At 35.8% G+C, this 27,740-nt stretch overlaps 2 protein-coding genes across 4 annotated transcripts in view; both read right to left on the bottom strand.

Moving 5' to 3' along the window:
- The window catches only part of LOC126807979 (uncharacterized), a 39,717-nt gene extending 16,183 nt beyond the window's left edge, over nt 1-23,534 (bottom strand). Inside the window, exon 1 of one of the 2 annotated variants that reach the window (XM_056103143.1) lies at nt 23,524-23,534. The gene's annotated coding sequence lies outside the window, so the exon portion shown is untranslated. Of the gene's footprint in view, nt 1-19,500; nt 19,753-23,523 lie in introns of those variants that run through there. The other variant, XM_056103140.1, reaches the window with a different exon arrangement.
- Nucleotides 200-19,874, bottom strand: LOC126807978 (uncharacterized). Of its 2 annotated transcripts, XM_056103146.1 has the most exons (11): nt 19,746-19,874; nt 18,186-19,395; nt 17,502-17,613; nt 16,409-16,448; nt 15,370-15,495; nt 12,460-12,526; nt 11,674-11,705; nt 8,136-8,202; nt 7,350-7,381; nt 5,359-5,425; nt 200-4,604 (listed from the first exon to the last, which is right to left on the bottom strand). In XM_056103146.1, exons 2-11 carry the CDS (start codon nt 18,331-18,333, stop codon nt 4,393-4,395), a joined length of 903 nt encoding a protein of 300 aa, XP_055959121.1. In that variant the 5' UTR covers nt 18,334-19,395; nt 19,746-19,874; the 3' UTR covers nt 200-4,392. The 2 variants fall into 2 exon arrangements, with proteins under 2 accessions (XP_055959121.1, XP_050388944.2); XM_050532987.2 differs by lacking the exon at nt 19,746-19,874 and having other exon boundaries at nt 18,186-19,507.
- Nucleotides 23,535-27,740: the final 4,206 nt, after the last annotated feature.

Genomic DNA, 27,740 nt, shown 5'->3' with positions numbered 1-27,740 from the left:
TAAAGACATGGTCTACGCCATGTTTAATCATGTGACGTGAAAGGTGATGCAATCGACTGGTAAATCGGGCGAAGCATTCTCCTAGCGTGTCCACCCATTCGGCTGAATAAAATTCTGCTCCGTTTAATTCTGCCAAATGATTTGGCCGAATGATTCGGCTAATGTGTCCACCGCTTTCATATACTCAAATAAAACACTATTTATGGAATAACAATTACTATAGTTTATTACACTGAAATGTATCAACAAAATTTCACAAGTTGTTAAAGATACATTATGGGAGATTCGATAACGAGTTGGCAGTTCTCACTATAATAGTTAAAGATAGGTTGTCAGGCAACGAAACATACGCCCACAGCAACTAAATCGTCAGGGCAGTCAACAAGCGTTGTCGCATATTTTTACTTCTTTCGGTAATGAAACATTTATAATACACTAAAATCTGATTAAGAGTAACAACTCATGAAGTAATTATCAGAAAACCATTAGAATTTGTTTGGTTTTTATAAAGTTCTGCCCCATGCTAACGTTTAGTATACAAAACTTTTAATATCTTGGATTTAGCTGTTCAAGTCATAAAAATTCATTGAAAATCAATATTCTTGTTCGTCTCAAGCTCTTAAACTCTGTGTATCAATCTGAAGTCAACTCTGGCAGTAATTATCGGAAATCGCTGAAAACCAATAGGCTTCTTCGTCTCATGACCTTAAACACTGTGTATAAATTTAAAGTCAATCGGATATTAACTTTGGCCTTTAGAGCATCCACAAGATTTTTTGAAGTGATCAAGGGCCATAACTCTGGCAGTAACTATCAAAAATCGCTGAAATTGAATAGACGTCTTTGTCTCATGACCTTAAACACTGTGTATAAATTTAAAGTCAATCGGATATTAACTTTAGCCTCTAGAGCGTCCACAAGATTTTTTGAAGTGATCAAGGGCCATAACTCTGGCAGTAATTATCGGAAATCGCTGAAAATCAATAGGATTCTTCGTTTCATGGCCTTAAACATTGTATATAAATTTGAAGTCAATCGGATATTAACTTTAGCCTCTAGAGCGTCCACAAGCAATTGTGGACCCGGGACGGTCGGACAGACGGACGGACGGATAGGCGACGACAATCTCCGACCACATTTCAATGTGGGCGTATAAAAACTAGATAATGTAAAGGCAATTTGCTGAAAATTTCATTCAAATTGATCCACTATGAACCGAGAACAAAGTGATTGAATTTCCGCCAAGCCTTGATCATCATTACTAAAGTCAGTACGATAAACATCCATTTAATCGTTAAATCGTAAAGGAAAGTTATGCAGTAAATCGGCTCACAATGCACTAAAGATCGCAGGCTAGCGATGCCATCTAGAGTTGATTATGGTCAGGATAGGTTAAGTAATGTCTAATTCAGTGATTCTCAACCATATCTGTGTTTCCTTTATTTAGTTTGAGTCTTCCTATGAGTCTATGACTAGTCTGTGTCTACTTTTGTATGCCTTCTATGACTTGCCATGTTTTCTTTTTTGCAAAACATAAATACTTTTCATATATTTAGGTAGGTGTGCCGCTATTTTATCATGTGTTCTAAGGTGTGCCGTTGGCAAAAAAAGGTTGAGAACCACTGGTCTAATTTTGCACAGATTAAATTGGACCAGACTTATCACATACTTAAAAATATAAACTTGACTAAAACTTTCCTTTGTAGTAAGAGGGGCTTAGACCATACCAATTTAAACTTTCGTTCTTTGATGATTCTATTAAAATTTTCCTTTGTAGTAAGAGGGGCTTATGACTGGCAAAAATGTATTTTACGAAGCTCGCCAAAATGTAGTATAAGGGCAAGCCTGACAACAATATATTATCTTGGGGCTTGTGACAGACTCGATTGTATGATACTACGTATACTATGCTTAATAGAGAGAGAGAGAGAAATGGGGTTTAACGTCCACTCGACACAAACTAGGTCATTTCGGGACTAACATATGGTTTAATTTTATTTCAATAATTCGCTTGCGCGTAGGGGTCTTTAGCAGTGGGAGGAAACCGGAGGACCCGGAGAAAACCCACGAGGCTTGACAGGCGACCCTACTCCTTGCCACGTACAACCGGGGATTCGAAACCACACCAGTCGACTCAATGACAGACTTTATGATACAGCGCGCGCACGCTAACCATTCAGCCATCCAACCCCCCATGCTTAATAGAAACTTCAGACTTGTAAACAAATAAATCTAGGTTCTAGCTCGCCAAAACCAAAGGTGCCCAGGATTTAGTCAAACCAATCGTATCCCGACCCTCAGCTTAAATAATTGCAAAATAAAGTCCTGTCCCTTTTACCAGACACAAAACCTGCAACTGTGGGTTAGTGCCAACTTTTTAAGTTCTGAAATTTTAAACAAAACAAAATTCTTTACTGACCTTAAGTGCCTATTTACAAGTATATATCAATGAAGATCCTAAAGAACTAAAACTTTAGAACCTATAAATATCATATGATTAATAATAAATTTGTTATGAAAACAAAGCATTATGCAACAAAAAGAGTTTTCATATGGTATGGACACAATATATTATTTTACTTACTCATACATGAATATTAAAATACTTACTCATTCATGAATATCATGAATATTAAAATACTTACTCATTCATGAATATCAAAATATTTAATCATACATGAATATCACTCATACATGAATATCAAAATATTTAATCATACATGAATATCACTCATATATGAATATCAAAATACTTACTCATACATGAATATTAAAATAATTACGCATACATGGATATTAAAATACTGTAATGTAACAAGAAGACTCATCAAAATCCTGCACCCTGGTAATCAAAAACCAAATACTACGTACATTGTTTCAATGGCCTTGTGACATGTATAAACCAAATACTAGCTGTGCACATGTTGTAAGATGTATTGCAAATAATATCAGGCGTCGCTGAAGACAGTTCTAGATGTATGAATGATCCAACTTTGAGAATTTTTTTTTATAAAGTTTGATAAAGATATCTTAAATGGTTTCTGAGATGTGCTCGTAGGCGTATGGTGGCAGAACCTGAAATGCTTGAAAAAATGACGGGTTACAAACGGCAGCGCCAGTATTCTGCGAGAGGCGAAGGAGGGGAGGTTACCATGTAGGCACCCCCACAAGAATCTTCTATACAAAATTTAGTGAAGATCGTGGTTCAGTAAGGAAGGTTCTGGCTCGTTAACCAGGAGATCTGGCGTTGGCCAATAAAATCCTGTGGAACACTGGGAGCAAACTTGAAACCTCCTGGTTAGCAAGCCCGCGTCTTACTCAGTTAGCCACCACAGCTTCCACAGCTTAAAATTAGACATGGGATTTCTATTAATTTACGGAGCAAAACAGTAGTATGTTTAACCCCATTTCATTTCATTTCGTTTCTATTAATTTAAGATGTAAGTTAAAAAATAAAGATAAATTGAACATCGATATCATAGTCCTGTTGTTTAGTCTCAAAAATTGTAGGAAAAACCTATTCCAATCTTAATAACGCAGTTAGAATATACAACCTTTTAGAACTATGGCACTGATATATTAAGTAACATTAAAATAAATACACAATATTCACGCTAAAATATAATTTAAAAAATTGGATTTTAAAAGTAGTAAATACACTAGAACAATCATGCCATTTTTAAATCGGAATTGAAATAAATCTAAATTTGGTGCAATGTGTCTAGCCTCGTCCCTCGAGTCTCTTGATACATCTGGGGCTGAAGCGCATTATGGTACACGATTCGTGTACCAATGGTAAAATGTTTATTTTGTCTTAAATATTGGATATCAAAAGCCCATCTTTTTCCGGTAAGATCACAACATGAATGTTGATTTAATTTGACAAATAAATCGTGTTTTCAATGTTGAAGATTTGGGATATTATTTAGTTAGAGACTTAGCTCCTTTAAGAATTGTAACCTGGTAACTTCTAATTCATTGGTGCAACAAAAGCAGCATTATCAGCACATTTTGGCCAAAAATGAAAATTAGTAAATGCCCTAAGAGTATATTAAATAAAATTAGTAAATGCCATAAAGCAAAATTTCAAATAAGTAGTAAACATAACAAAAGTAAAGAATGAAATGAATGTGACCTGCAGGGTTGTTGACGTAAATGCAAATTGACAGTAACTACTTCATGCCATTTTTAAATCAGAATTGAAATAGATCTAAATATATTTTATATTTATTTTATTACTTTTTGACAATAGTACTGATTTAAGGAGAAGCTACTCTGTATTTTATTTTGTTGTTTTCTAAATTGGAAATGTGTATGGCAGCAGGTCACATTTACCGCATTCATTTCTTGTGTTATAGGTGGGTGGTACACGACAGGAAACCAGCAGTATCATCATTCATTATTACTTTTTAGTAGAAAATCAATGTCTGGTATATTATACTTTGTCTCTTCTAGTAGATCATCAATCTGGGGTATATTAGTACTAGTATTACAGGTAGTCTCATCTTTAACATCATTATTCTTGGCTCTAAGTTGAGCATTCAATATTTTTTTCGCCTCTCTTTCTCTTACCTTTTGATGGAAATATTTTTTTCCCCTGTCAGCTGAAAGAACAAACGGTAGCCATGGATGACCTATGCCCACATATTGCAAGAGGTATACAAAGAACTGGGAAAACCAATAGGGCTCATCCTCTCAGTTTTTCCAAAGCCTCACCGTGAATTGGAAAAAATCTACTAATACTATAGCCTCTGTCACATTCACAAGGTTTTTGGAAAAGTGGGTAATCTCCAGAACAGAAGGTGACAGAATGCTGAATATCAATAGATGCCAGTTATTCACACCAAATCTAAAATAAATCTGTTGAAAACTTTAGCCTCTAGCATTTCCAGAAGGTTTTCAACAAAGGGAGGTAACTACAGAACGAATAATTATTGCTAGGGTTTTGTTCATGATGGACAATGAAAATCGATAGGTTCCATGCTCTCTTGTTCATCACACTAGAGAACACACAAATGCATACCAAAATCAAACTCATCCAAGATTTTTGACCCTTAACATATATTTCTAGTTTGCCCTAAATCGGAGGGTCCACAACCTTGGTATGTGTATTACTTATATGCCCTGCCATTGGGAAGTTACAGCAATTTCCACCAAAATCAAACTCTTCAACTTTATCGAAACCGAAAAACCATTGTAATCACTATGACCTGTTCATCACAGTTCGTGACTAAAATGCTACAATTATGTTACATATCTATTCCTCAGTACGATAGCTCAGAGACATTTATACATTTAATTCATATTCCTGACCCCAAGAACTAAAAATCAAAAAGGTTTTACTGTTGTGATACGTACATGAACTTCGATAGCTCTCCTCATCAGATATCATGGTTCCAGGTAAACAGCGTTCTTCAACTGCAACCTATTATATAGAAATATATGTGACTCATCACGGCATAATGAGTCGCAATGAGTGAATTTTAAAAATTGAGTTATTTTCATTTGCACATTACCTTCAATTTGATGTATAGTTTGTTTGAATCGAGCAAAAATTGACTAAGCTGTGTCCAGTTGAAGCTACCCAACTCACAAAAATAAATTTTGAGAAAGAGTAAGTCAAAGATTTGGTATGTTCCAAAACAAAATCCCACAGCAACCAGGCCATTTATTTGCTTTTTTATCGTTGAATATATCTTTCAATGATTTCCGCCATTTATTTGCTATTTTGTCATTCAATCTTAGTAAATGCACTCTTTTCGTAACGAAACATCCACAACACATGCGGCATATTCACATGATTCTCCGTTTTACAATGATGCCAATTATTATGCAAGAGGAATGACCAGTCGTCCCGCTGCGAGGGAAGAAAAATAACTAATTTCGCTGAGAATTTTAAGAAATAGGACAGATTTAAGAATACGGTACTCTTACAAAATGTCCAAATAATAAAGGTGTTCTAAAATCTTTTATTGCTATTTTGATCGTTTGTGTCGATAGATATTATATTTATAGACTCATTTTTGTGAAAATCTCAATTTCGATCAAAATCAGTATTTCACTTATTTTGTCTCTAGTTCAAAATTAGGGACCTTATTAGAAGGACAAAAATGGACAGAAAGTCTTCGAAAGAGTACAGAATAATTTTAAAAAATTAGAGGAGATTCTTCTCCCAGATTAAATTATTGTATTAAAAGATGCAGCATCATATAAAATTCTTTCAGGAATATGGAATGCATGCTGCAAATGAATACATTTTAAAGGAGCTAAATCGCTAATATTTGGGACCTAGAAATTGACAAAAGTGGGTCGCAACGCATATAGTACCGTAATATGAATGTATATAAACTGATTTACATTCAATGGTTTCCGTTTTTACTCCAATTTCAAATCAGTTATGTTTGGCGAAATAAGCCAGCAGTCTCAAGCGAGTGCAAATTTCTAGCGTCTGGTTATTCCAGTCTACATACGCCGTTTGATTTGGTGCAATGTGTCTAGCCTCGTCCCTCGAGTCTCTTGATACATCTGGGGCTGAAGCGCATTATGGTACACGATTCATGTACCAATGGTAAAATGTTTATTTTGTCTTAAATATTGGATATCAAAAGCCCATCTTTTTCCGGTAAGATCACAACATGAATGTTGATTTAATTTGACAAATAAATCGTGTTTTCAATGTTGAAGATTTGGGATATTATTTAGTTAGAGACTTAATAGCTCCTTTAAGAATTGTAACCTGGTAACTTCTAATTCATGGGTGCAACAAAAGCAGCATTATCAGCACATTTTGGCCAAAAATGAAAATTAGTAAATGCCCTAAGAGTATATTAAATAAAATTAGTAAATGCCATAAAGCAAAATTTCAAATAAGTAGTAAACATAACAAAAGTAAAGAATGAAATGAATGTGACCTGCAGGGTTGTTGACGTAAATGCAAATTGACAGTAACTACTTCATGCCATTTTTAAATCAGAATTGAAATAGATCTAAATATATTTTATATTTATTTTATTACTTTTTGACAATAGTACTGATTTAAGGAGAAGCTACTCTGTATTTTATTTTGTTGTTTTCTAAATTGGAAATGTGTATGGCAGCAGGTCACATTTACCGCATTCATTTCTTGTGTTATAGGTGGGTGGTACAAGAGAGGGAAACCAGCAGTATCATCATTCATTATTACTTTTTAGTAGAAAATCAATGTCTGGTATATTATACTTTGTCTCTTCTAGTAGATCATCAATCTGGGGTATATTAGTACTAGTATTACAGGTAGTCTCATCTTTAACATCATTATTCTTGGCTCTAAGTTGAGCATTCAATATTTTTTTCGCCTCTCTTTCTCTTACCTTTTGATGGAAATATTTTTTTCCCCTGTCAGCTGAAAGAACAAACGGTAGCCATGGATGACCTATGCCCACATATTGCAAGAGGTATACAAAGAACTGGGAAAACCAATAGTTCTCATCCTCTCAGTTTTTCCAAAGCCTCACCGTGAATTGGAAAAAATCTACTAATACTATAGCCTCTGTCACATTCACAAGGTTTTTGGAAAAGTGGGTAATCTCCAGAACAGAAGGTGACAGAATGCTGAATATCAATAGATGCCAGTTATTCACACCAAATCTAAAATAAATCTGTTGAAAACTTTAGCCTCTAGCATTTCCAGAAGGTTTTCAACAAAGGGAGGTAACTACAGAACGAATAATTATTGCTAGGGTTTTGTTCATGATGGACAATGAAAATCGATAGGTTCCATGCTCTCTTGTTCATCACACTAGAGAACACACAAATGCATACCAAAATCAAACTCATCCAAGATTTTTGACCCTTAACATATATTTCTAGTTTGCCCTAAATCGGAGGGTCCACAACCTTGGTATGTGTATTACTTATATGCCCTGCCATTGGGAAGTTACAGCAATTTCCACCAAAATCAAACTCTTCAACTTTATCGAAACCGAAAAACCATTGTAATCACTATGACCTGTTCATCACAGTTCGTGACTAAAATGCTACAATTATGTTACATATCTATTCCTCAGTACGATAGCTCAGAGACATTTATACATTTAATTCATATTCCTGACCCCAAGAACTAAAAATCAAAAAGGTTTTACTGTTGTGATACGTACATGAACTTCGATAGCTCTCCTCATCAGATATCATGGTTCCAGGTAAACAGCGTTCTTCAACTTCAACCTATTATATAGAAATATATGTGACTCATCACGGCATAATGAGTCGCAATGAGTGAATTTTAAAAATTGAGTTATTTTTATTTGCACATTACCTTCAATTTGATGTATAGTTTGTTTGAATCGAGCAAAAATTGACTAAGCTGTGTCCAGTTGAAGCTACCCAACTCACAAAAATAAATTTTGAGAAAGAGTAAGTCAAAGAAATGGTATGTTCGAAAACAAAATCCCACAGCAACCAGGCCATTTATTTGCTTTTTTATCGTTGAATATATCTTTCAATGGGTTTTCAGGGGTACTGAAGACAAAAATCATGTAAAAATTTGATCCGACGATTTCCGCCATTTATTTGCTATTTTGTCATTCAATCTTAGTAAATGCACTCTTTTCGTAACGAAACATCCACAACACATGCGGCATATTCACACGATTCTCCGTTTTACAATGATGCCAATTATTATGCAAGAGGAATGACCAGTCGTCCCGCTGCGAGGGAAGAAAAATAACTATTTTAAGAAATAGGACAGATTTAAGAATACGGTACTCTTACAAAATGTCCAAATAATAAAGGTGTTCTAAAATCTTTTATTGCTATTTTGATCGTTTGTGTCGATAGATATTATATTTATAGACTCATTTTTGTGAAAATCTCAATTTCGATCAAAATCAGTATTTCACTTATACTATTCAAAAAAAGTAGGGGATATTTGATTTTTAAGTGTTATTAAAGTCACCTAATGAAACTGACGAAGAAACAAATGACAAAATGAAATGAAGTTCACATTCATGGATTTATTCCAAATGATCGTTAGACTAAGTAAGGCACAGACTGACCATTATAAAGGTAAAATGATACCCGGGGTCAAACAGCAAAGTTACCACAGCATCACAACCAAGTCAGTAACGGGTAAATCCTCCTCTGTTTGCCAAACAAGCATTGATCCGACGTGGCATACTCCTAATGAGACGTCTAAGGTTATTTTGGTCCAGATTGTCCCATTCCTGTTGCAACGCAGCAGCAAGTTCTTGGACATTGGCAGGACGTTGTTGACGTTGACGTAACCTCTGTCCAAGCATGTCCCGGACATGCTCGATGGGGGAGAGGTCGGGACTCAGTGCTGGCCAAGGTAATGTGGTGATGTTCTGTTGTTGGAGGTAACCTGTAACGATCCTGGCCCTGTGACATCTTGCGTTGTCATCCTGGAAGATGAAACGGCGGCCATGACGTCGTGCGAACGGCACAACATGGACTGCCAAGATGTTGTCCCGGTAGTACTGGCCTGTAACACGCCCTGCAACAACATGTAAAGCCGTTCTTCCAGCAACAGTGATGCCTCCCCACACCATAACAGAACCACCCCCAAATCGATCATGTCTGATGACGTTAACGTCTTGGAAGCGCTCGTTTCGACGACGCCACACCCTCCTACGTCTGTCCAAAAAATCAACAGTGAACCTTGACTCATCTGAAAACATCACATTGCTCCAGTGTCGATTATCCCAGTGTTGACGATCCCTACACCAACGACGTCTTGCCTGAATGTGATGATCTCTCAAACAAGGGATCACGCGAGGACGTCGGGCGCGAAGGTGACCCCTATGCAGTCGATTCCGAATCGTCTGGCCACTCACTCTCACACCAGTGTCTGTTTGAAGACGAGCGCTGATCTGATTTGCTGTGATGACACGATTTCTCAAGGCCAAGGTACGGATAAATCGATCCTGGGCTTGAGTTGTCGACCTGAGCGTGGTCTGTCCTGTACAGATTGTGTATCACGGTATCTGGACCATAGCCTGCTTATGACAGACTGAGAAACATTCATCGTCCGCGCCACAACCGCCTGTGTTGTGCCGATCTGTAGCATGCCAAGGGCACGTAACCTTTCATTTTGGGTAAGCCGACACATATCAAAATTTGTTTTCTGGTCACTAAAACAATTAAACTGATGTTTCCACCCTGGAATTCAATGCCACAATGACTGTAACATTCAAAGTCAGAGTCGTGCAAATCTTGGGTTGGACCCCCATGATGATCCCAAGCATCACCTGCATTCCATGCGGTAGCTATTGGTGCGTTTGGGCGTCACATGTAACTGGAAATGTTTCTTCTGTTAGGTTCTATAGTGACTTTTTTCGTAGTCATTTGCATATTTTACTATTATGCCCCCAAAATCAAATATCCCCTACTTTTTTTGAATAGTATATTTTGTCTCTAGTTCAAAATTAGGGACATTATTAGAAGGACAAAAATGGACTGAAAGTCTTCGAAAGAGTACAGAATAATTTTAAAAAATTAGAGGAGATTCTTCTCCCAGATTAAATTATTGTATTAAAAGATGCAGCATCATATAAAATTCTTTCAGGAATATGGAATGCATGCTGCAAATAAATACATTTTAAAGGAGCTAAATCGCTAATATTTGGGACCTAGAAATTGACAAAAGTGGGTCGCAACGCATATAATACTGTAATATGAATGTATATAAACTGATTTACATTCAATGGTTTCCGTTTTTACTCCAATTTCAAATCAGTTATGTTTGGCGAAATAAGCCAGCAGTCTCAAATTTCTAGCGTCTGGTTATTCCAGTCTACATACGCCGTTTGATTTGGTGCAATGTGTCTAGCCTCGTCCCTCGAGTCTCTTGATACATCTGGGGCTGAAGCGCATTATGGTACACGATTCATGTACCAATGGTAAAATGTTTATTTTGTCTTTAATATTGGATATCAAAAGCCCATCTTTTTCCGGTAAGATCACAACATGAATGTTGATTTAATTTGACAAATAAATCGTGTTTTCAATGTTGAAGATTTGGGATATTATTTAGTTAGAGACTTAGCTCCTTTAAGAATTGTAACCTGGTAACTTCTAATTCATGGGTGCAACAAAAGCAGCATTATCAGCACATTTTGGCCAAAAATGAAAATTAGTAAATGCCCTAAGAGTATATTAAATAAAATTAGTAAATGCCATAAAGCAAAATTTCAAATAAGTAGTAAACATAACAAAAGTAAAGAATGAAATGAATGTGACCTGCAGGGTTGTTGACGTAAATGCAAATTGACAGTGACTACTTCATGCCATTTTTAAATCAGAATTGAAATAGATCTAAATATATTTTATATTTATTTTATTACTTTTTGACAATAGTACTGATTTAAGGAGAAGCTACTCTGTATTTTATTTTGTTGTTTTCTAAATTGGAAATGTGTATGGCAGCAGGTCACATTTACCGCATTCATTTCTTGTGTTATAGGTGGGTGGTACAAGAGAGGGAAACCAGCAGTATCATCATTCATTATTACTTTTTAGTAGAAAATCAATGTCTGGTATATTATACTTTGTCTCTTCTAGTAGATCATCAATCTGGGGTATATTAGTACTAGTATTACAGGTAGTCTCATCTTTAACATCATTATTCTTGGCTCTAAGTTGAGCATTCAATATTTTTTTCGCCTCTCTTTCTCTTACCTTTTGATGGAAATATTTTTTTCCCCTGTCAGCTGAAAGAACAAACGGTAGCCATGGATGACCTATGCCCACATATTGCAAGAGGTATACAAAGAACTGGGAAAACCAATAGGGCTCATCCTCTCAGTTTTCCCAAAGCCTCACCGTGAATTGGAAAAAATCTACTAATATTGTAGCCTCTGTCACATTCACAAGGTTTTGGGAAAAGTGGGTAATCTCCAGAACAGAAGGTGACAGAATGCTGAATATCAATAGATGCCAGTTATTCACACCAAATCTGAAATAAATCTGTTGAAAACTTTAGCCTCTAGCATTTCCAGAAGGTTTTCAACAAAGGGAGGTAACTACAGAACGAATAATTATTGCTAGGGTTTTGTTCATGATGGACAATGAAAATCGATAGGTTCCATGCTCTCTTGTTCATCACACTTGAGAACACACAAATGCATACCAAAATCAAACTCATCCAAGATTTTTGACCCTTAACATATATTTCTAGTTTGCCCTAAATCGGAGGGTCCACAACCTTGGTATGTGTATTACTTATATGCCCTGCCATTGGGAAGTTACAGCAATTTCCACCAAAATCAAACTCTTCAACTTTATCGAAACCGAAAAACCATTGTAATCACTATGACCTGTTCATCACAGTTCGTGACTAAAATGCTACAATTATGTTACATATCTATTCCTCAGTACGATAGCTCAGAGACATTTATACATTTAATTCATATTCCTGACCCCAAGAACTAAAAATCAAAAAGGTTTTACTGTTGTGATACGTACATGAACTTCGATAGCTCTCCTCATCAGATATCATGGTTCCAGGTAAACAGCGTTCTTCAACTTCAACCTATTATATAGAAATATATGTGACTCATCACGGCATAATGAGTCGCAATGAGTGAATTTTAAAAATTGAGTTATTTTTATTTGCACATTACCTTCAATTTGATGTATAGTTTGTTTGAATCGAGCAAAAATTGACTAAGCTGTGTCCAGTTGAAGCTACCCAACTCACAAAAATAAATTTTGAGAAAGAGTAAGTCAAAGATTTGGTATGTTCCAAAACAAAATCCCACAGCAACCAGGCCATTTATTTGCTTTTTTATCGTTGAATATATCTCTCAATGGGTTTTCAGGGGTACTGAAGACAAAAATCATGTAAAAATTTGATCCGACAATTTCCGCCATTTATTTGCTATTTTGTCATTCAATCTTAGAAAATGCACTCTTTTCGTAACGAAACATCCACAACACATGCGGCATATTCACATGATTCTCCGTTTTACAATGATGCCAATTATTATGCAAGAGGAATGACCAGTCGTCCCGCTGCGAGGGAAGAAAAATAACTATTTTAAGAAATAGGACAGATTTAAGAATACGGTACTCTTACAAAATGTCCAAATAATAAAGGTGTTCTAAAATCTTTTATTGCTATTTTGATCGTTTGTGTCGATAGATATTATATTTATAGACTCATTTTTGTGAAAATCTCAATTTCGATCAAAATCAGTATTTCACTTATTTTGTCTCTAGTTCAAAATTAGATTTTGCGCATTCCGACTCATTTTGACATACCAGGTCACATATTTGTTTATATCATAAGACTCTTTATCTGAGAATCAAGGAACTTAAAATTTTATTTCGTGGCAGCTAGTAATATACAGGGTCTAAATCATTGCTTGTGTGGAAGTGTCGCCCGAAGTGCATAAATAATTTCAAACCAGTCGCCCAAACTCATCATTTGTCTACTTGCTTGGCGTTGGCGAGCCAATCAACTATCGCACACGTGCAAGCTTCGACTATAAAACTGGGCGCGTATCATTCATCGGGGGAGTTTCAGTTAGTAACTCCCGAGGTAAGGTAACCTTATCATATGTAAGACACAGGCCGGTTGTCAGGGTCGATAATCGCCTCATATCAACCAGATTGTGTTGATTTTCATTTCTTTTATATTTGGGCTAGATTGTTTGAGCGCATTTCTTACTCTTAGATAATAGTTCTGATTTGGGGGACAAAAGTATAATTTGGATCTACTTGTGGCTTCGCTGTGGAAATCGCTGAATCGATCCACATACTAAACGATATTTGAATTTGGTCACTTGATTCGTGAAGAAGAATTCGGTGATTTCGTTTTTAATGGTGTTCTAGTAGTTTAGACATTGCGTTCTACTGCCAGACACTGGAGATATAGGCATTGCGGCCTTTTCACTTGATTCGTGAGGAAGAATTCGGTGATTTCGATTTTAATAGTGTTCTAGTAGTTTAGACATTGCGTTCTACTGTCAGACACTGGAGATATAGGCATTGCGGCCTTTTCACTTGATTCGTGAGGAAGAATTCGGTGATTTCGATTTTAATAGTGTTCTAGTAGTTTAGACATTGCGTTCTACTGTCAGACACTGAAGGTATAGGCATTGTGGCATTTTCACTTGATTCGTGTGGAAGAATTCGGTGATTTCGATTTTAATAGTGGGTTAACGGGCTGTACAGGATCGATGAATCGATTCACCACAGTGAGTTAATTCATTCAGTAGTTTGAGAAATAGACGTTGGCGTATAAAGTTCATGATTTCTGTTTAGTATTTCGGGCAAATCAATCATTTGATACATCAAAAGGCACACGTCACATTTCCATAATCCATTGTTGTTTAATTTATAATAAAAAGTATCAAATTATATCTTGTTTATTGTTTGTTTCATGACATTAGCTGCCGCTGCATCCAATATCCGAACCCTGTCCTACTACACTTGTATTCTTTTTTTCTTCTTCTTCTCTTATTGTGGACAGTTCGTTTTACACCAGAATCAAAAGTTCATGACTGAAATCAATGGTTCATGACCGGAATCAACTGTCCATGATCAGAATCAACCATCCATGACCAGAATCAACGGTTCATGACTGGAATCAACGGTTCATGACCAGAATCAACTGTTCATGACTGGAATCAACCATTTATGATTGAAACAACAGTTCATGACCAGAATCAACCGTTCATGACTGGAATGAACTGTTCATGACCAGAACCCACTGTTGATGACCAGAATCAACCGTTAATGACTGTAATCAACCGTTCATGACTAGAATCAACCTTTCATGACCAGAACCCACTGTTGCCGACCAGAATCAATCGTTCATGACTGGAATCAACCCTTCATGACTCGAACCAACCTATCATGACCAGAATCAACCGTTTAGGATTGGAATTAACTGTTCATGACTGGAATCAACCGTTCATGACCAGAACCCACTGTTAATGACTACAACTTGACAATGCTAGCTTTTAAACCACGGGATTGTCCTAGATGAAGTCAACCGTTAATGACTGTAATCAACCGTTCATGACTAGAATCAACCTTTCATGACCAGAACCCACTGTTGCCGACCAGAATCAATCGTTCATGACTGGAATCAACCCTTCATGACTCGAACCAACATATCATGACCAGAATCAACCGTTTAGGATTGGAATTAACTGTTCATGACTGGAATCAACCGTTCATGACCAGAACCCACTGTTAATGACTACAACTTGACAATGCTAGCTTTTAAACCACGGGATTGTCCTAGATGAAGTCAAACTTGTTTTTCTACTAATGAATGAGGCGAAACCAGACAATATATGCCAAAATGAAAACATGTGAATCTCTATGGAATTTAAGTGAAGAAAACAAAACCCTAAAACTTACATCTGATGTCCCAGTTCCAGAAGCAGTAATTGCAGAATATTTATTCTGATAGTCATTGCAGTAGTTATCTTGGTTGCTATTTGAAGGGTTATTATCTTCATCGTCTGTGCATCTTTTTTCTGTACTCTTTTATAATTACAAAAATTAGTATTCAGAAATAATAAAAATATTTGTCTATATTGGAAACCAAAGGGATAAACTTATCAATTTTGAAAAGAACTTTATGATAACCAGCATTTTACAAGACATTTAATTCTGTTATGTATTTGGTATTTGGTGTAGAATTTAATGACCAAATTGATTATTGTTTTATATTCTTTAAATGGCATTTAGTAATTGGAACATAATCAAATAACACACTATTTATGAATAACAATTACTATGGTTTATTTCACTGCTTCAACAAGATTTCACAAGTCGTTATCAAACATATGACACAAATAAATGTACAAATAAATTTGTTATAAATCTTGTTGAAATGTCGCAGTGAAATAAACCATAGTAATTGTTATCCATAAATAGTGTGTTATTTGATTATTGCTTCATTATGGATGCAAATATTATGAGGAATAATATTTTAACGTGAAACAAAAGTTCTAGAACACACCATATACTTTTCTAAACTGGTCCAGGATGATCATTATACTAGAGTCTACAGAAAATTGATACATTGTTACTTGCTGGAGAACAATTAAACAATTTTTACTAATCCTGACTTGTGTCTTCTTTTTTTCTTCTTCTCTTCTTGTGGAAAGTTCATTTTTCATCAGAATCACAGAATCAACTGTCCCTGGCAAGAATCAACTGTCCAGACCAGATTCAACTGTCCATGACCAGAATCAACGGTCCATGACCAGAATCAATAGTTCATGACCAGAATCAACCGTCCATGACCAGAATCAACTGTTCATGATCAGAATCAGCTGTTCAGAATCAACTGCTCATGACCAGAATCAGTTGCTCATGACTTCAACTTGTGGAAGTTTTTTTATACCACAGGCGGGTCAAATAAAGATGATGGTTCATAAGGTTTACTTACTAAGTTAAAGGAAGGGGAAGCATTCTGGTCTGATCCAGTTCTGCAATAAATACAAATTGTTTGATTTGTGTGGATATCCTGTGGTGGGTTGGGTTCTTTGTCTATTTGGGGATGTTAAGTATCAAGATGGGCCTGTAAGACTCAGACTATGCAAGAATGGGCAATAGGTATGCCAGATAGAGCAGTCTGAGGTTTAGCTTTCACAATGAAAGCAACTACTGAAACAGAGTAAAGTGAGCTTCACAATCTGCTGTTTTTCACAAAATCATGGGAATAAACTATGCAAATAATTGACAAAATATGTTCAGCTATAAATTCGAGATCTCAAGCAAAATGTGAAGTTTCATTAAAATGGCAGTTTTACATTTATATGCATATAAATTTAATACAGATTGGATAACCACTTTTGTTCACAAGGTTTAATATAGTAATTAACAGAAATTCCTGTACATAATGTACATGAATTCATGCAGATCAGATGATAACATTGTCGATAAAGCATTCAAAGGGGTCCAACAAAGTGAAACACAGTTGTTAATGGAAATTGCTGGAATTCAACAGGATTAATTCCAAGACAGACCTGGAAGAGATATACTTTAATGTACATCGAAGATCAATCCAATATTTCTATAGTTTTAAGTGCAGGGTATGGCATGTCACATTTATGTCTTACTGCTGCAGACTGCATTAATTTCTTGCATGGTTAGACCGACCACTGGACTCGTAACTGTCTTGGGCTGAGCAGATACTTCAGGATGTCAAGGAAAGTTTGCCTAGATGACAGGAAGAAGCAATTTATTGTGTACAATTTGGCAGTGCACGTAAAAGATTTCTTGACAGTTGGAATTGGCAATGTATGTAAAAGACCCCTTGATTGTTGAACTTTGGAGTGCATGTAAAAAATCCCTTGACAGGCCTAGGAGTAGTGAAGTAGGCATTAATTCATGAAAATACAAAAGACTCAGCCAACCACAGGTCACGAATCAGTGCGAAGGTGTGTGAGGTGTATTAACGGATAACTGACACTATGGCGAGGAGAGAATGCCATTCCCTGATTTAATATAATGGGTAACTGAAAGAAAAATAATTATACCTGCTTCGGCAACTGGATTCATTTGGTAATAACTTTGCCTTTTTATTTGTGGGTTCTACCTCATGTGTGTGTATTGATCTTGTGTGCTTATGTCCTGGCAAAATTCTCCTCCCTACCATAGAAATAAAAAAACATATGTTAGTCTCTAAATAACCAAAGTATCATGTTGATGATACATTAACCATATGTTAGTCTCAAAATAACCAAGTATTGTGTTGATGAGATATTAACCATATGTTAGTCTCAAAATAACCAAAGTATCATATTGATCATACATTAACCATATGTTAGTCTTAAAATAACCAAAGTATTGTGTTGATGATACATTAACAATATGTTAGTCTCAAAATAACAGAAGTATTGCGTTGATGAGACATTAGCCATAAGTAATAAGTATGCAAAGTTTCAAGGAAATCCATCAAGAATTGCGTGACGGCATATAATGATAACTCTAAATGCAATTAACAGAAATTGCTGAAATTCAATAGGCTTTTTATTTTTCACAAATTTAAATGATGCACATAAATTTCATAGAGATAGGATGATGAGTTTTGTTCACAAGGTTCAACAAAGTGATTAGAGATGCATCATGCTGACAAGTAGGGTCAGATTTTATTAGCACACATATTTGAGGCTGTGGACCACCCTACCATAATCACCATGTTCTATTGTTACACATCACACCTGTGTCCGATGAAATTCTGGAACGGTCTACTTCATTTATGACTAATGTTGGTTCAATTAAACCAACATTGATTTCCTGTGTTGGCCGACCTTCCTGAGCCATTTTAACTTGTTCTAAAACCTCAACTCTGAAACAGAAAACATGCATTCTAACAGGGCAGGATCAAGGAATTTCAGCAAAGGTTACAAAAGCAACACTGTAGAAGAGTTTTCTGACCCCGAACCCCCTAAATTGCACTTTAGCAGGGTGGATAGAGTTTAATTAAAACTATATTTTTCTTTTATTTAATTTGTATGATTTTCTATACTACCAGTACAATATACAGAATGATTGGTGTTCTAATGTACAGGAGATATAGTGTGTATTTAGATTGCCTGTTTCAAATACAGATCTATATTTCATACTTTCGATGGCCTGAACTATATGAAGATCTGACTAGTTGTAGTGGGAGGTCACATCAGGGGTCATACATTTGATTAATTTGCTTATCTACATTACTCCCTCTGAATTAGCAGCAGAGTTATCATGCTCCAAAGCACCAAGTTCGGACACCGGTGTTCCAAAGGGTGTAACAGACAGTCAGATTGAAAGCTGCTTAGGCTATATATAAAACAAATGAAATGGTGTTAACATCCTACTGCTCTGCTCTGAAATATGCCAGAGGAAAATTTTGTCCAGACAGGGGCACTATGGCCTACTCTTATATCAAATTCAACCTGCTAAGGGATATTTTATGTGCACGCCAATGTGGACAATGACCTTGATTTTTTCTATCTCATTCGAATGACTATACAATGTCCCTTCCAGGTCCCACACTCTGCATCATAGACATGGGGGAACCACGTTGGAAAATCCAGATGAGTTTCTTGCCCAACACCAGGTTTGAATTTACAGAGCAAGAGATAATTATGTTTAATTTAATCAACCATATACATTTGTAATCCTGTGACTGTTTTGGTGGTAGGGTCCTCAGTGTGCTGCTTAGCCAGGTGACCTTTATATAAGACAGCCCTGGACACACACTCCTTTCTACACCCTTGCCCCCCCCCCCCCAGCCCCCTACAACAAAGGTGTCCAAAATAACAGAATCATCTTATTTGGGGCCAATCTCCTTCGCCAATAGGCCTAGAATGGGTGTGGTTGAATCTGCATCCGTCCTTATTTTAGGCGGTTGTAAATTCTGTAGGTCTCGTGTTTTATACAAATTATCTATAAATAAACATAAGATGACATATTTCATGCTTGGTTGAACAGTTAAACATTAAAAACACCTTAAACAGCACAATATGAATGTTCAAATATAGATTGAATTACTTTTTAAACTTCTAATAAAACTCAAGTAAAATTTTAACAGCCATAGATTCCTGACCGGAAATAAAAGAACGTTATCTCTATGCATGACAATATAGATAGTCGCAGACAAACTAGTCTATAATAAAATATTCATGATGCATAATATAGAAATAATTTATCTCTAGGCGTGACAATTTCGATACATATATGACAGATTAGACATATATTCATGTTGCATAAAATGCTCATTGACTAAAAAAACTTACCCTGTTTAAAAAATGAGCTCTTCCCAATGGGGAATCACATTTCTTAACACAGTAACCACTCTTAACTGATTTCAATTCAAACCTTTGAACCATACATCCGACTGAAAATGTTAACCCCAGTCGTGCTGATTGTTTCCATATCATTGTCTGATAGAAATTCGTCAGAATATGACATTATATCCTTATCTTTATGTATGAGTTTCAGTATAGCTAATATCTTGGGATGAGTTGTCTTCTAACTTGGGATGAGTTATCTTATTTTGGGATGAGTTGTCTTCAGATGAGTTGTCTTTGGGATGAGTTTTCAGGTATTCGGATTAAACATACATTATGTAAGAGCAAAATCTGGCTATTCCAGGTCTTTCTTTTGGCTTCAAATCTTATATAAATTATCATTTAGGCATTGAAATCTTTATCATCCAATGGCCCATAATCAACTCTCTAGACCATTGGATGGCAGAGATCTAAACGAATTAAACACAGTCTCGAATAACATGTACTGTTTTTACGATTAGAAACAATGCCACATCTTGACAAAACTTCAAAAGGTGATAACTTTGCTCAGAATAAAAGTAATTTGAATGAAATTTCCAATATATTCATTTTGCATTATCTATTTTTGAACTATTACAGCAAAAATGACCAGCTCTTTATCTAAATCTTACATAATGTATCTTTGAAGATTTAAGATAGCACCTTTAAGATTTTGTTGTAACCACTGCAATGTTTATCAATAAAGATTACATTGTAAAAGCAGTGTTTATGTTTTAGTTTTACCTGACCACAAGCTAATCTTTTTTAGAATTACCCTACCATGAGCTAATCTTTATTAGAATTACCTTACCATGAGTTAATCTTTATTAGAATTACCCTACCATGAGGTAATCTTTATTAGAATTACCCTACCATGAGGTAATCGTTTTATAGAATTACCCTACCATGAGGTAATCTTTATTAGAATTACCCTACCATGAGTTAATCTTTATTAGAATTACCCTACCATGAGCTAATCTTTATTAGAATTACCCTACCATGAGCTAATCTTTATTAGAATTACCCTACCATGAGCTAATCTTTATTAGAATTTCCCTACCATGAGTTAATCTTTATTAGAATTACCCTACCATGAGCTAATCTTCATTACAATTACCCTACAATGAGCTACTATTTATTAAAATTACACTACCATGAGGTGATCTTTTTATAGAATTACCCTACCATGAGCTAATCTTTATTAAAATTACCCTACTCTTTCTAAACAATTTAATGGTAGATATTATAATATCCTACAACAGTTTCCAATGAGTTCAGTTGCTTTTAAGTGCAACATCCCATATTACATTAAAAGTAGGTCAGTAGGTTATTTATATTCTATTCCATAATTTTATGACGTAAATAGGTAAGCTAAATCTTACTGCATAAACACGCCCACGAAGAATTTTTATTACACAAATTACATGTAAACAAAGAAACTAAGGTACAAAGGGGATAATAAGCTTACATGTGCTTCCTTTAAGACTATGTTTAGACCATCAAATTATGGCGCCAGACAAATTTGAACCCCAGCAAATTTGGGTCGTGTATGAATAGTATATATAAATCTATAAATTCTTGGTTTATTGTTGAAAGTAGTACCACCTATTTAAATCTAAACAAGCCAACAGTGAGGCTGATGTCCCCCACCGAAATCCAAAATTAAAAAGATGACACATATTAATTTTTCAAAAGTATCAAGGAATCAAACTGTACACTAAGTTGCATCCCTCTCTACCAGATAGAATCAAGATTATCTTATCCCAAAGCATTGACCAATGAAATTGATTAGCTCTGCTTAGCTTCAGCTCGAAAAATGTCAATCATTGAACTCAGTCAAGACGTTTACCTAATGAACATCTACATTAAGTTTAAACATTCTACCTCAATTAAAAGCACAGTTTTTATATTCCAAAGTCTTGATCAATCAATCGCTCCTTATCCTAAGCAGAAAATTCTCACCATTGAACTTAGTCAAGGTAATGATATAACGAATCTATATTCAGAGTTTCATCACTCTCATTTCATTATAACCAAGGTTATCGTGCCCCAAAGCATCAATTAATCAGATTGCTTACCTCTGCTTACCGTAAGCAGACAATGCTTATCATCGAACTCCATCAAGGCATTCACCTAATGAAGACCTACACCAAGTTTGAACATTCTACCTCAATTAGAAGGAGAGTTATTGTGTTCCAAAGTCTCAGCCAATCAAATTGCTAATCGCTGAGCAGAAAATGTTCATTATCGAACTTAGTCAAGGTATTATGCACCAAGTGCCCTCACTGTCACATAATTAGAACTAAAGTTATCTGAGTCCCAAAGCATCAACCCAATCAAATTGCTTATCTCTGCTTACCCTTAGCAGAAAATGTTCATCTTCGAACTCCATCAAGGCATTGACCTAATAAACACCCACACCAAGTTTGAACATTCTAGCTCAATTAGAAGGAGAGTTATTGCGTCCCAAAAAGTGTGTCGGACAGACAAAAGGACAGACAGACGAACCCATTTTAATAGTCCCTGCTTTCTTCGAAAGGCGGGGGACAAAAATTACCTATACAAGTAACCATATTTGTGAAATGTATAAAAAAAGGTAGCCAGGTGGTATTTTATTGTTATTGTTTTTGCATATTCAGTAATATATTCATTATATTATCCTGGTCCAAAGGTTACACAGTAATAAATTTGATAACAATTGCGTATTTATATAATTGTATCTTGTGTTGTATTACAACTTAATCTATTCATCAGTTACTTGATGTGACTCACATCTTTACAAATTTAGATTTCGAGCATATAATAATATCACATAACTTTACTTAAAGGGACAATAACACTCTTGATGGCCCATACCTCCTACCCCGCCCCAAAAAAGAGAAAACACTCAAAATTAATTACTTATACATATATATATTTCTAACGCATCAAGCAATCAAATTGTTTATCAATTTGCTTATCCACATTACTCCCTCTGAATTAGCAGCAGAGTTATCATGCTCCAAAGCACCAAGTTCGGACACCGGTGTTCCAAAGGGTGTAACAGAAAGCCAGATTGAAAGCTGCTTAGGCTATATGTAAAACAAATGAGATGAAATGAAATGGGATTTAATGTCCTACTGCTCTGATATACGCCTTACACTGTGCTATGAGGGAAATATTGTCCAGACAGAGGCACTATGGCCTACTCTTATATTAAATTCACATGACTTCGTTTGTTTTTTTTTTATCTCATTTGAATGACTATACATCCTGCACCACTGACGTGAGTTTCTTGCCCAACAAGAGCAAGATATATGTTTAATTTAATCAACCATATACATTTCTTATCCTGTGACTAGTTTTGGTGGTAGGGGGTTCAGTGTACTGCTTGGCCAGGTGGCGTTCCTATAAAGACATCCCTACACAAACACTCCTTTCTGCACTCTCCCCTGTAGACCCCCCCCCCTCCCCCTAGCCCCCTACAACAAATGTTGCCAAAATAACAGAATCATCTTTATTGGGGGTTGATCTCCTTCCCCAATAGACCTAGAAAGGGTGTGGTTGAATCTGCATCCGTCCACCTATGGAAGTCTCTCTTTCAGTGGGTTGTAAATTCGGTAGTTTTTGTGTATTATTTAATAATAAGATGACATATTTCATGCTTGGTTGAACGACAATAAACATTAAATACACCATAAACATACAATATTAGATTGAATTACGTTTTTAAACTTCTAATAAATCTCGAGTAAAATTTTAATACCCATACGTCCGTGACCGGAAATAAAAGGACGATGTCTCTATGCATGATGGTATAGATGCATAGATAGTCGCGGACAGACTAGACTCATATAAAATATTCATGGTGCATAAAACAGAAATAATTTATCTCCAGGCCCTATGCATGACAATATAGATACATATATGACATACAGTATATATATATTCATGGTGCAGAAAATGCTCATTGACTAAAAAAACTTCCCCTGTTTAAAAAATAAACTCTTCCTAATGGGAATTATATTTCTTAACACAATTATTGTAACAGATCTTTTAAGTGTTTATCAAGATGTTAGTTTCTATTTATATTATTTAAAACGTGGATTAAAGATTCATTATGTAAGAGCTAAATCTGCCTATTGCAAGTCTTTGTTTTGGCTTCATATCTTACATAAATTATCATTTAGGCATTTAAATCTCTGCCATCCAATGGCCCATTATCAACTCTCTAGACCATTGGATGGCAGAGATTTAAATGGATTAAAACACAGTCCCGAACAACAAGTACTGTTTTTACGATAATAAACAATCTATGCCACATCTTGACAAAACTTCAAAAGGTGATAACTTCGCTCAGAATAAAAATAATTTGAATGAAATTTTTAATTATCTATTTTTGAACTATTTAAGCAAAAACAACCAGCTCTATATCTAAATCTTACATAATGTATCTTTGAAGATTTAAGATAGCACCTTTAAGATTTTGTTGTAACCACTGCAATGTTTATCAATAAAGATTACATTGTAAAAACAGTGTTTATGTTATAGTATTACCCTACCACAAGCTAATCTTTTTTTATAATACTCATCCATGAGCTAATCTTTATTAGAATTACCCTACCATGAGCTAATCTTTTTTATAGAATTACCCTACCATGAGCTAATCTTTTTATAGAATTACCCTACCATGAGCTAATCTTTATTAGAATTATCCTAACACAAGCTAATCTTTTTTTATAATACTCATCCATGAGCTAATCTTTTTTTTTTTTTTTTTTTTTAGAATTACCCTACCATGAGCTAATCTTTTTATAGAATTACCCTACCATGAGCTAATCTTTATTAGAATTACCCTAACACAAGCTAATCTTTATTAGAATCACCCTACCATGAGCTAATCTTTATTAGAATTACCCTACCACAAGCTAATATTTATCAAAATTGCCCTACTATGAGCTACTTTTTATTAGAATTACCCTACCATGAGCCAATCTTTGTTAGAATGACCCTACCATGAGCTAATCTTTATTAAAATTACCCTACTCTTTCTAAACAATTTAATGGTAGATATTATAATATCCTACAACAGTATCCAATGAGTTCAGTCACTTTTAAGTGCAACATCCTATATCACATTAAAATTAGGTCAGTAGGCTATTAGGCTATTCCATAATTTGATGAGGTAAATAGGTAAGAATTTTTATTACACAAATCACATGTAAACAAAGAAACTAAGGTACAAAGGGGATAATACGCTTACATGTGTTTCCTTAAAGACTATGTTTACTTGTAATATAAAATATTTATATGAATACAATCAAAGTGTATGTGTGTGTGTATGTTCTCCTATCACGCTTCGTCGCTGCCCTCGACCCCCATATATGTGGCATCAAATTAGAGAGAGAGAAATGGGGTTTAACGTCCACTCGACACAAACTAGGTCATTTCGGTACTAACATATGGTTTAATTTTATTTCAATAATTCGCTTGCGCGTAGGGGTCTTTTGCAGTGGGAGGAAACGGAGGACCCGGAGAAAAACAACGAGGTTAGACAGGCGACCCTACTCCTTGTCACGTACAACGCCAGTTGACTCAATGACAGGCTTTATGATACAGCGCGCGCACGCTAACCATTCAGCCATCCAACCCCTGGTATCAAATTAACCAGCATGATCCCTGTGAATGTTTTAGGACATCAAATTTGGGTCATGGGCGAATTGGACCTGTACCATGGGCGAATCACGCTTCGTCACTCTTTGTCGCCGCCCTCCGCCCACACATATGTGGTATCAAATTAATAATCTTGTGAATGTCTTAGACCATCAAATTATGGCCCCAGACAAATTTGAGCACCAGCAAATTTGGGTCGCGTATGAATAGAATTAGACCGGAGACTCCGCACGGGGCGGGTGGGGGGTGTGTGGGGGGGGGGGGACATCAAATGGGCACAAAACCAGACCCGACTTTTTTAGAGTAAAATTTTGCGTAGAATACGATACAAAGTGGTAATCAGTCCGCAGTTGGGGCGTTTTCGAGATATTCGGGGTCAACGGTCAAATGAGTTCATTTGCACTGAAAGTGAATGCGCAGTCATTCTTGTATTATGAAAAGAAGCTGAAAATGATCGAAAGTAATCACACTTTCAATAAAAATGTAAAGTTGCTAATTTCACCTTTAGTCTTAGTGACCCTGGAGGTCAAAAGGTGAAATTCACCGTTTTTGCACTAGGAAGATTTAAAGCAATAAAACGTCAGCGTAAAATATAAAAACTAAAGCGAAACCTGTTCTAATTAATAATAGGAACATTTAAAATTTATCTTTAGGTGGTCTTATCACAGAACTTTTACTTTGGAACGTCGAAAATGATCTTATATAACAGAACCAACACACTTTGAAACTTGTTTCAAAAATACGTAAAAACTGTCAAATCGTAATCTCCATCAAGGCATTGACCTAATAAACACCTACACCAAGTTTGAACATTCTACCTCAATTAGAATGAGAGTTATTGTGTTCCAAAGTCTCGACCAACCAAATTGTTTATTGATCTGCTTACCCTGAGCAGAAAATGCTCATCATTGAACTTAGTCAAGGTATTGATGTAATGAAACTATACACCAAGTTTCATCACTCTCACTTTGAAAATTCTATGTCAATTACAAGTATAGTTATTGTGTCCCAAAAAGTGTGACGGACAGACAGAGGAACACATTTTAATAGGCGGGGCACAACAATATGGCTATATCTAATCTGAAACATTTTATTTACTGGTAAGATTAAGGTTCATCACCTTGTCAAAATACAATACATTGAGGCTATAAAAACTTACCTGTTTTATTGACTAGATTGTTCAAAAGAGAACTCTCTCCAGATTCCAGAACCTTCAGGGTGAAATATTGGCGCCAAATGTGGCATCAGTAGATTCGGTTGACCTAGGTTTTACTATACAGGAGGTTACACAATCAGAAGACTTGTGAATGTGAACGGCCTATCAGTGTGATAGATCCATGTGTTACCTCAGTTATTTTTACTCTGTTTTAGAAGATATTCCAATAACCATATACTCTTCAACGATTATCTTTTTACAGCACCCAACCTTTTGTTTCGTAAGTGTAAAAATTTACTTATCAGAGAACACAACTACACAAGTTTGTATCTCTCTATTCTGATTTAGATTCATATATGAGTGCGGGAGGGGTAGGGGGTAGGTGGTTGAATGGTTAGCGTGTGCGCGCGGTATCACAAAGTATGTCATTGAGTGAACTGGCATGGTTTCGATTCCCAGGTTGTATGTGACAAGAAGTAGGGTCACCTGTCCAACCTCGTGGGTTTTCTCCGGGTCCTCCAGTTTCCTCCCACTGTTAAAGACCCCTACGCACAAACAAATTATTGAAATCAAGTTAAACCTAGTTTGTGTCGAGTGGATGTAAACCCCATTTCTCTCTCATATATTAGTGCTGATCTGTACACAAGACAGTCAGCCCCAACAGAAACGAAATGAAATGGGGTTTAACGTCCTACTATTCTGCATGAACTGGGCTAATGAAGACGGGCATACGCCATATATTGTGCTACAGTATACACTTATTTCAAATTCCAACTGCCAAGGGTTCTTTTACATGTACACTGGACCTCAGTTTTTTCATCCCCTCCAAACGACTACACATTGTCCCTTGCCAGGTCCTCTGACTGCACAACTGACAAGAAAGAATCACATCAAAAAAATCTTTACGGAACTTTTTCCCCCATCAGCAGGATCGAACCCAACACCTGGTTCGAGAGGACTTTAATGTGTCCACATCAAAAGTGGAGCATATAAATGAAAATGATTGAAAGGCAAATACTAAAATTTTGACAATGTTGGAACCTGTTTTCGTCTTTCATACAACTTAGACCGAAACCAATTTGAAAATCACTCTGATCTCGTTTAAACATACATTATGCAAGAGGTAAATCTACCTATTGCAGGTCTTTCTTTAG

The sequence above is a fragment of the Patella vulgata genome, chromosome 9 (assembly GCF_932274485.2).
Source record: "Patella vulgata chromosome 9, xgPatVulg1.2, whole genome shotgun sequence".
NCBI lineage: Eukaryota > Metazoa > Mollusca > Gastropoda > Patellidae > Patella > Patella vulgata.
The sequence above is the reverse complement of the archived record's forward strand: the minus strand, read 5'-3'. Positions and strand labels throughout refer to the sequence as shown.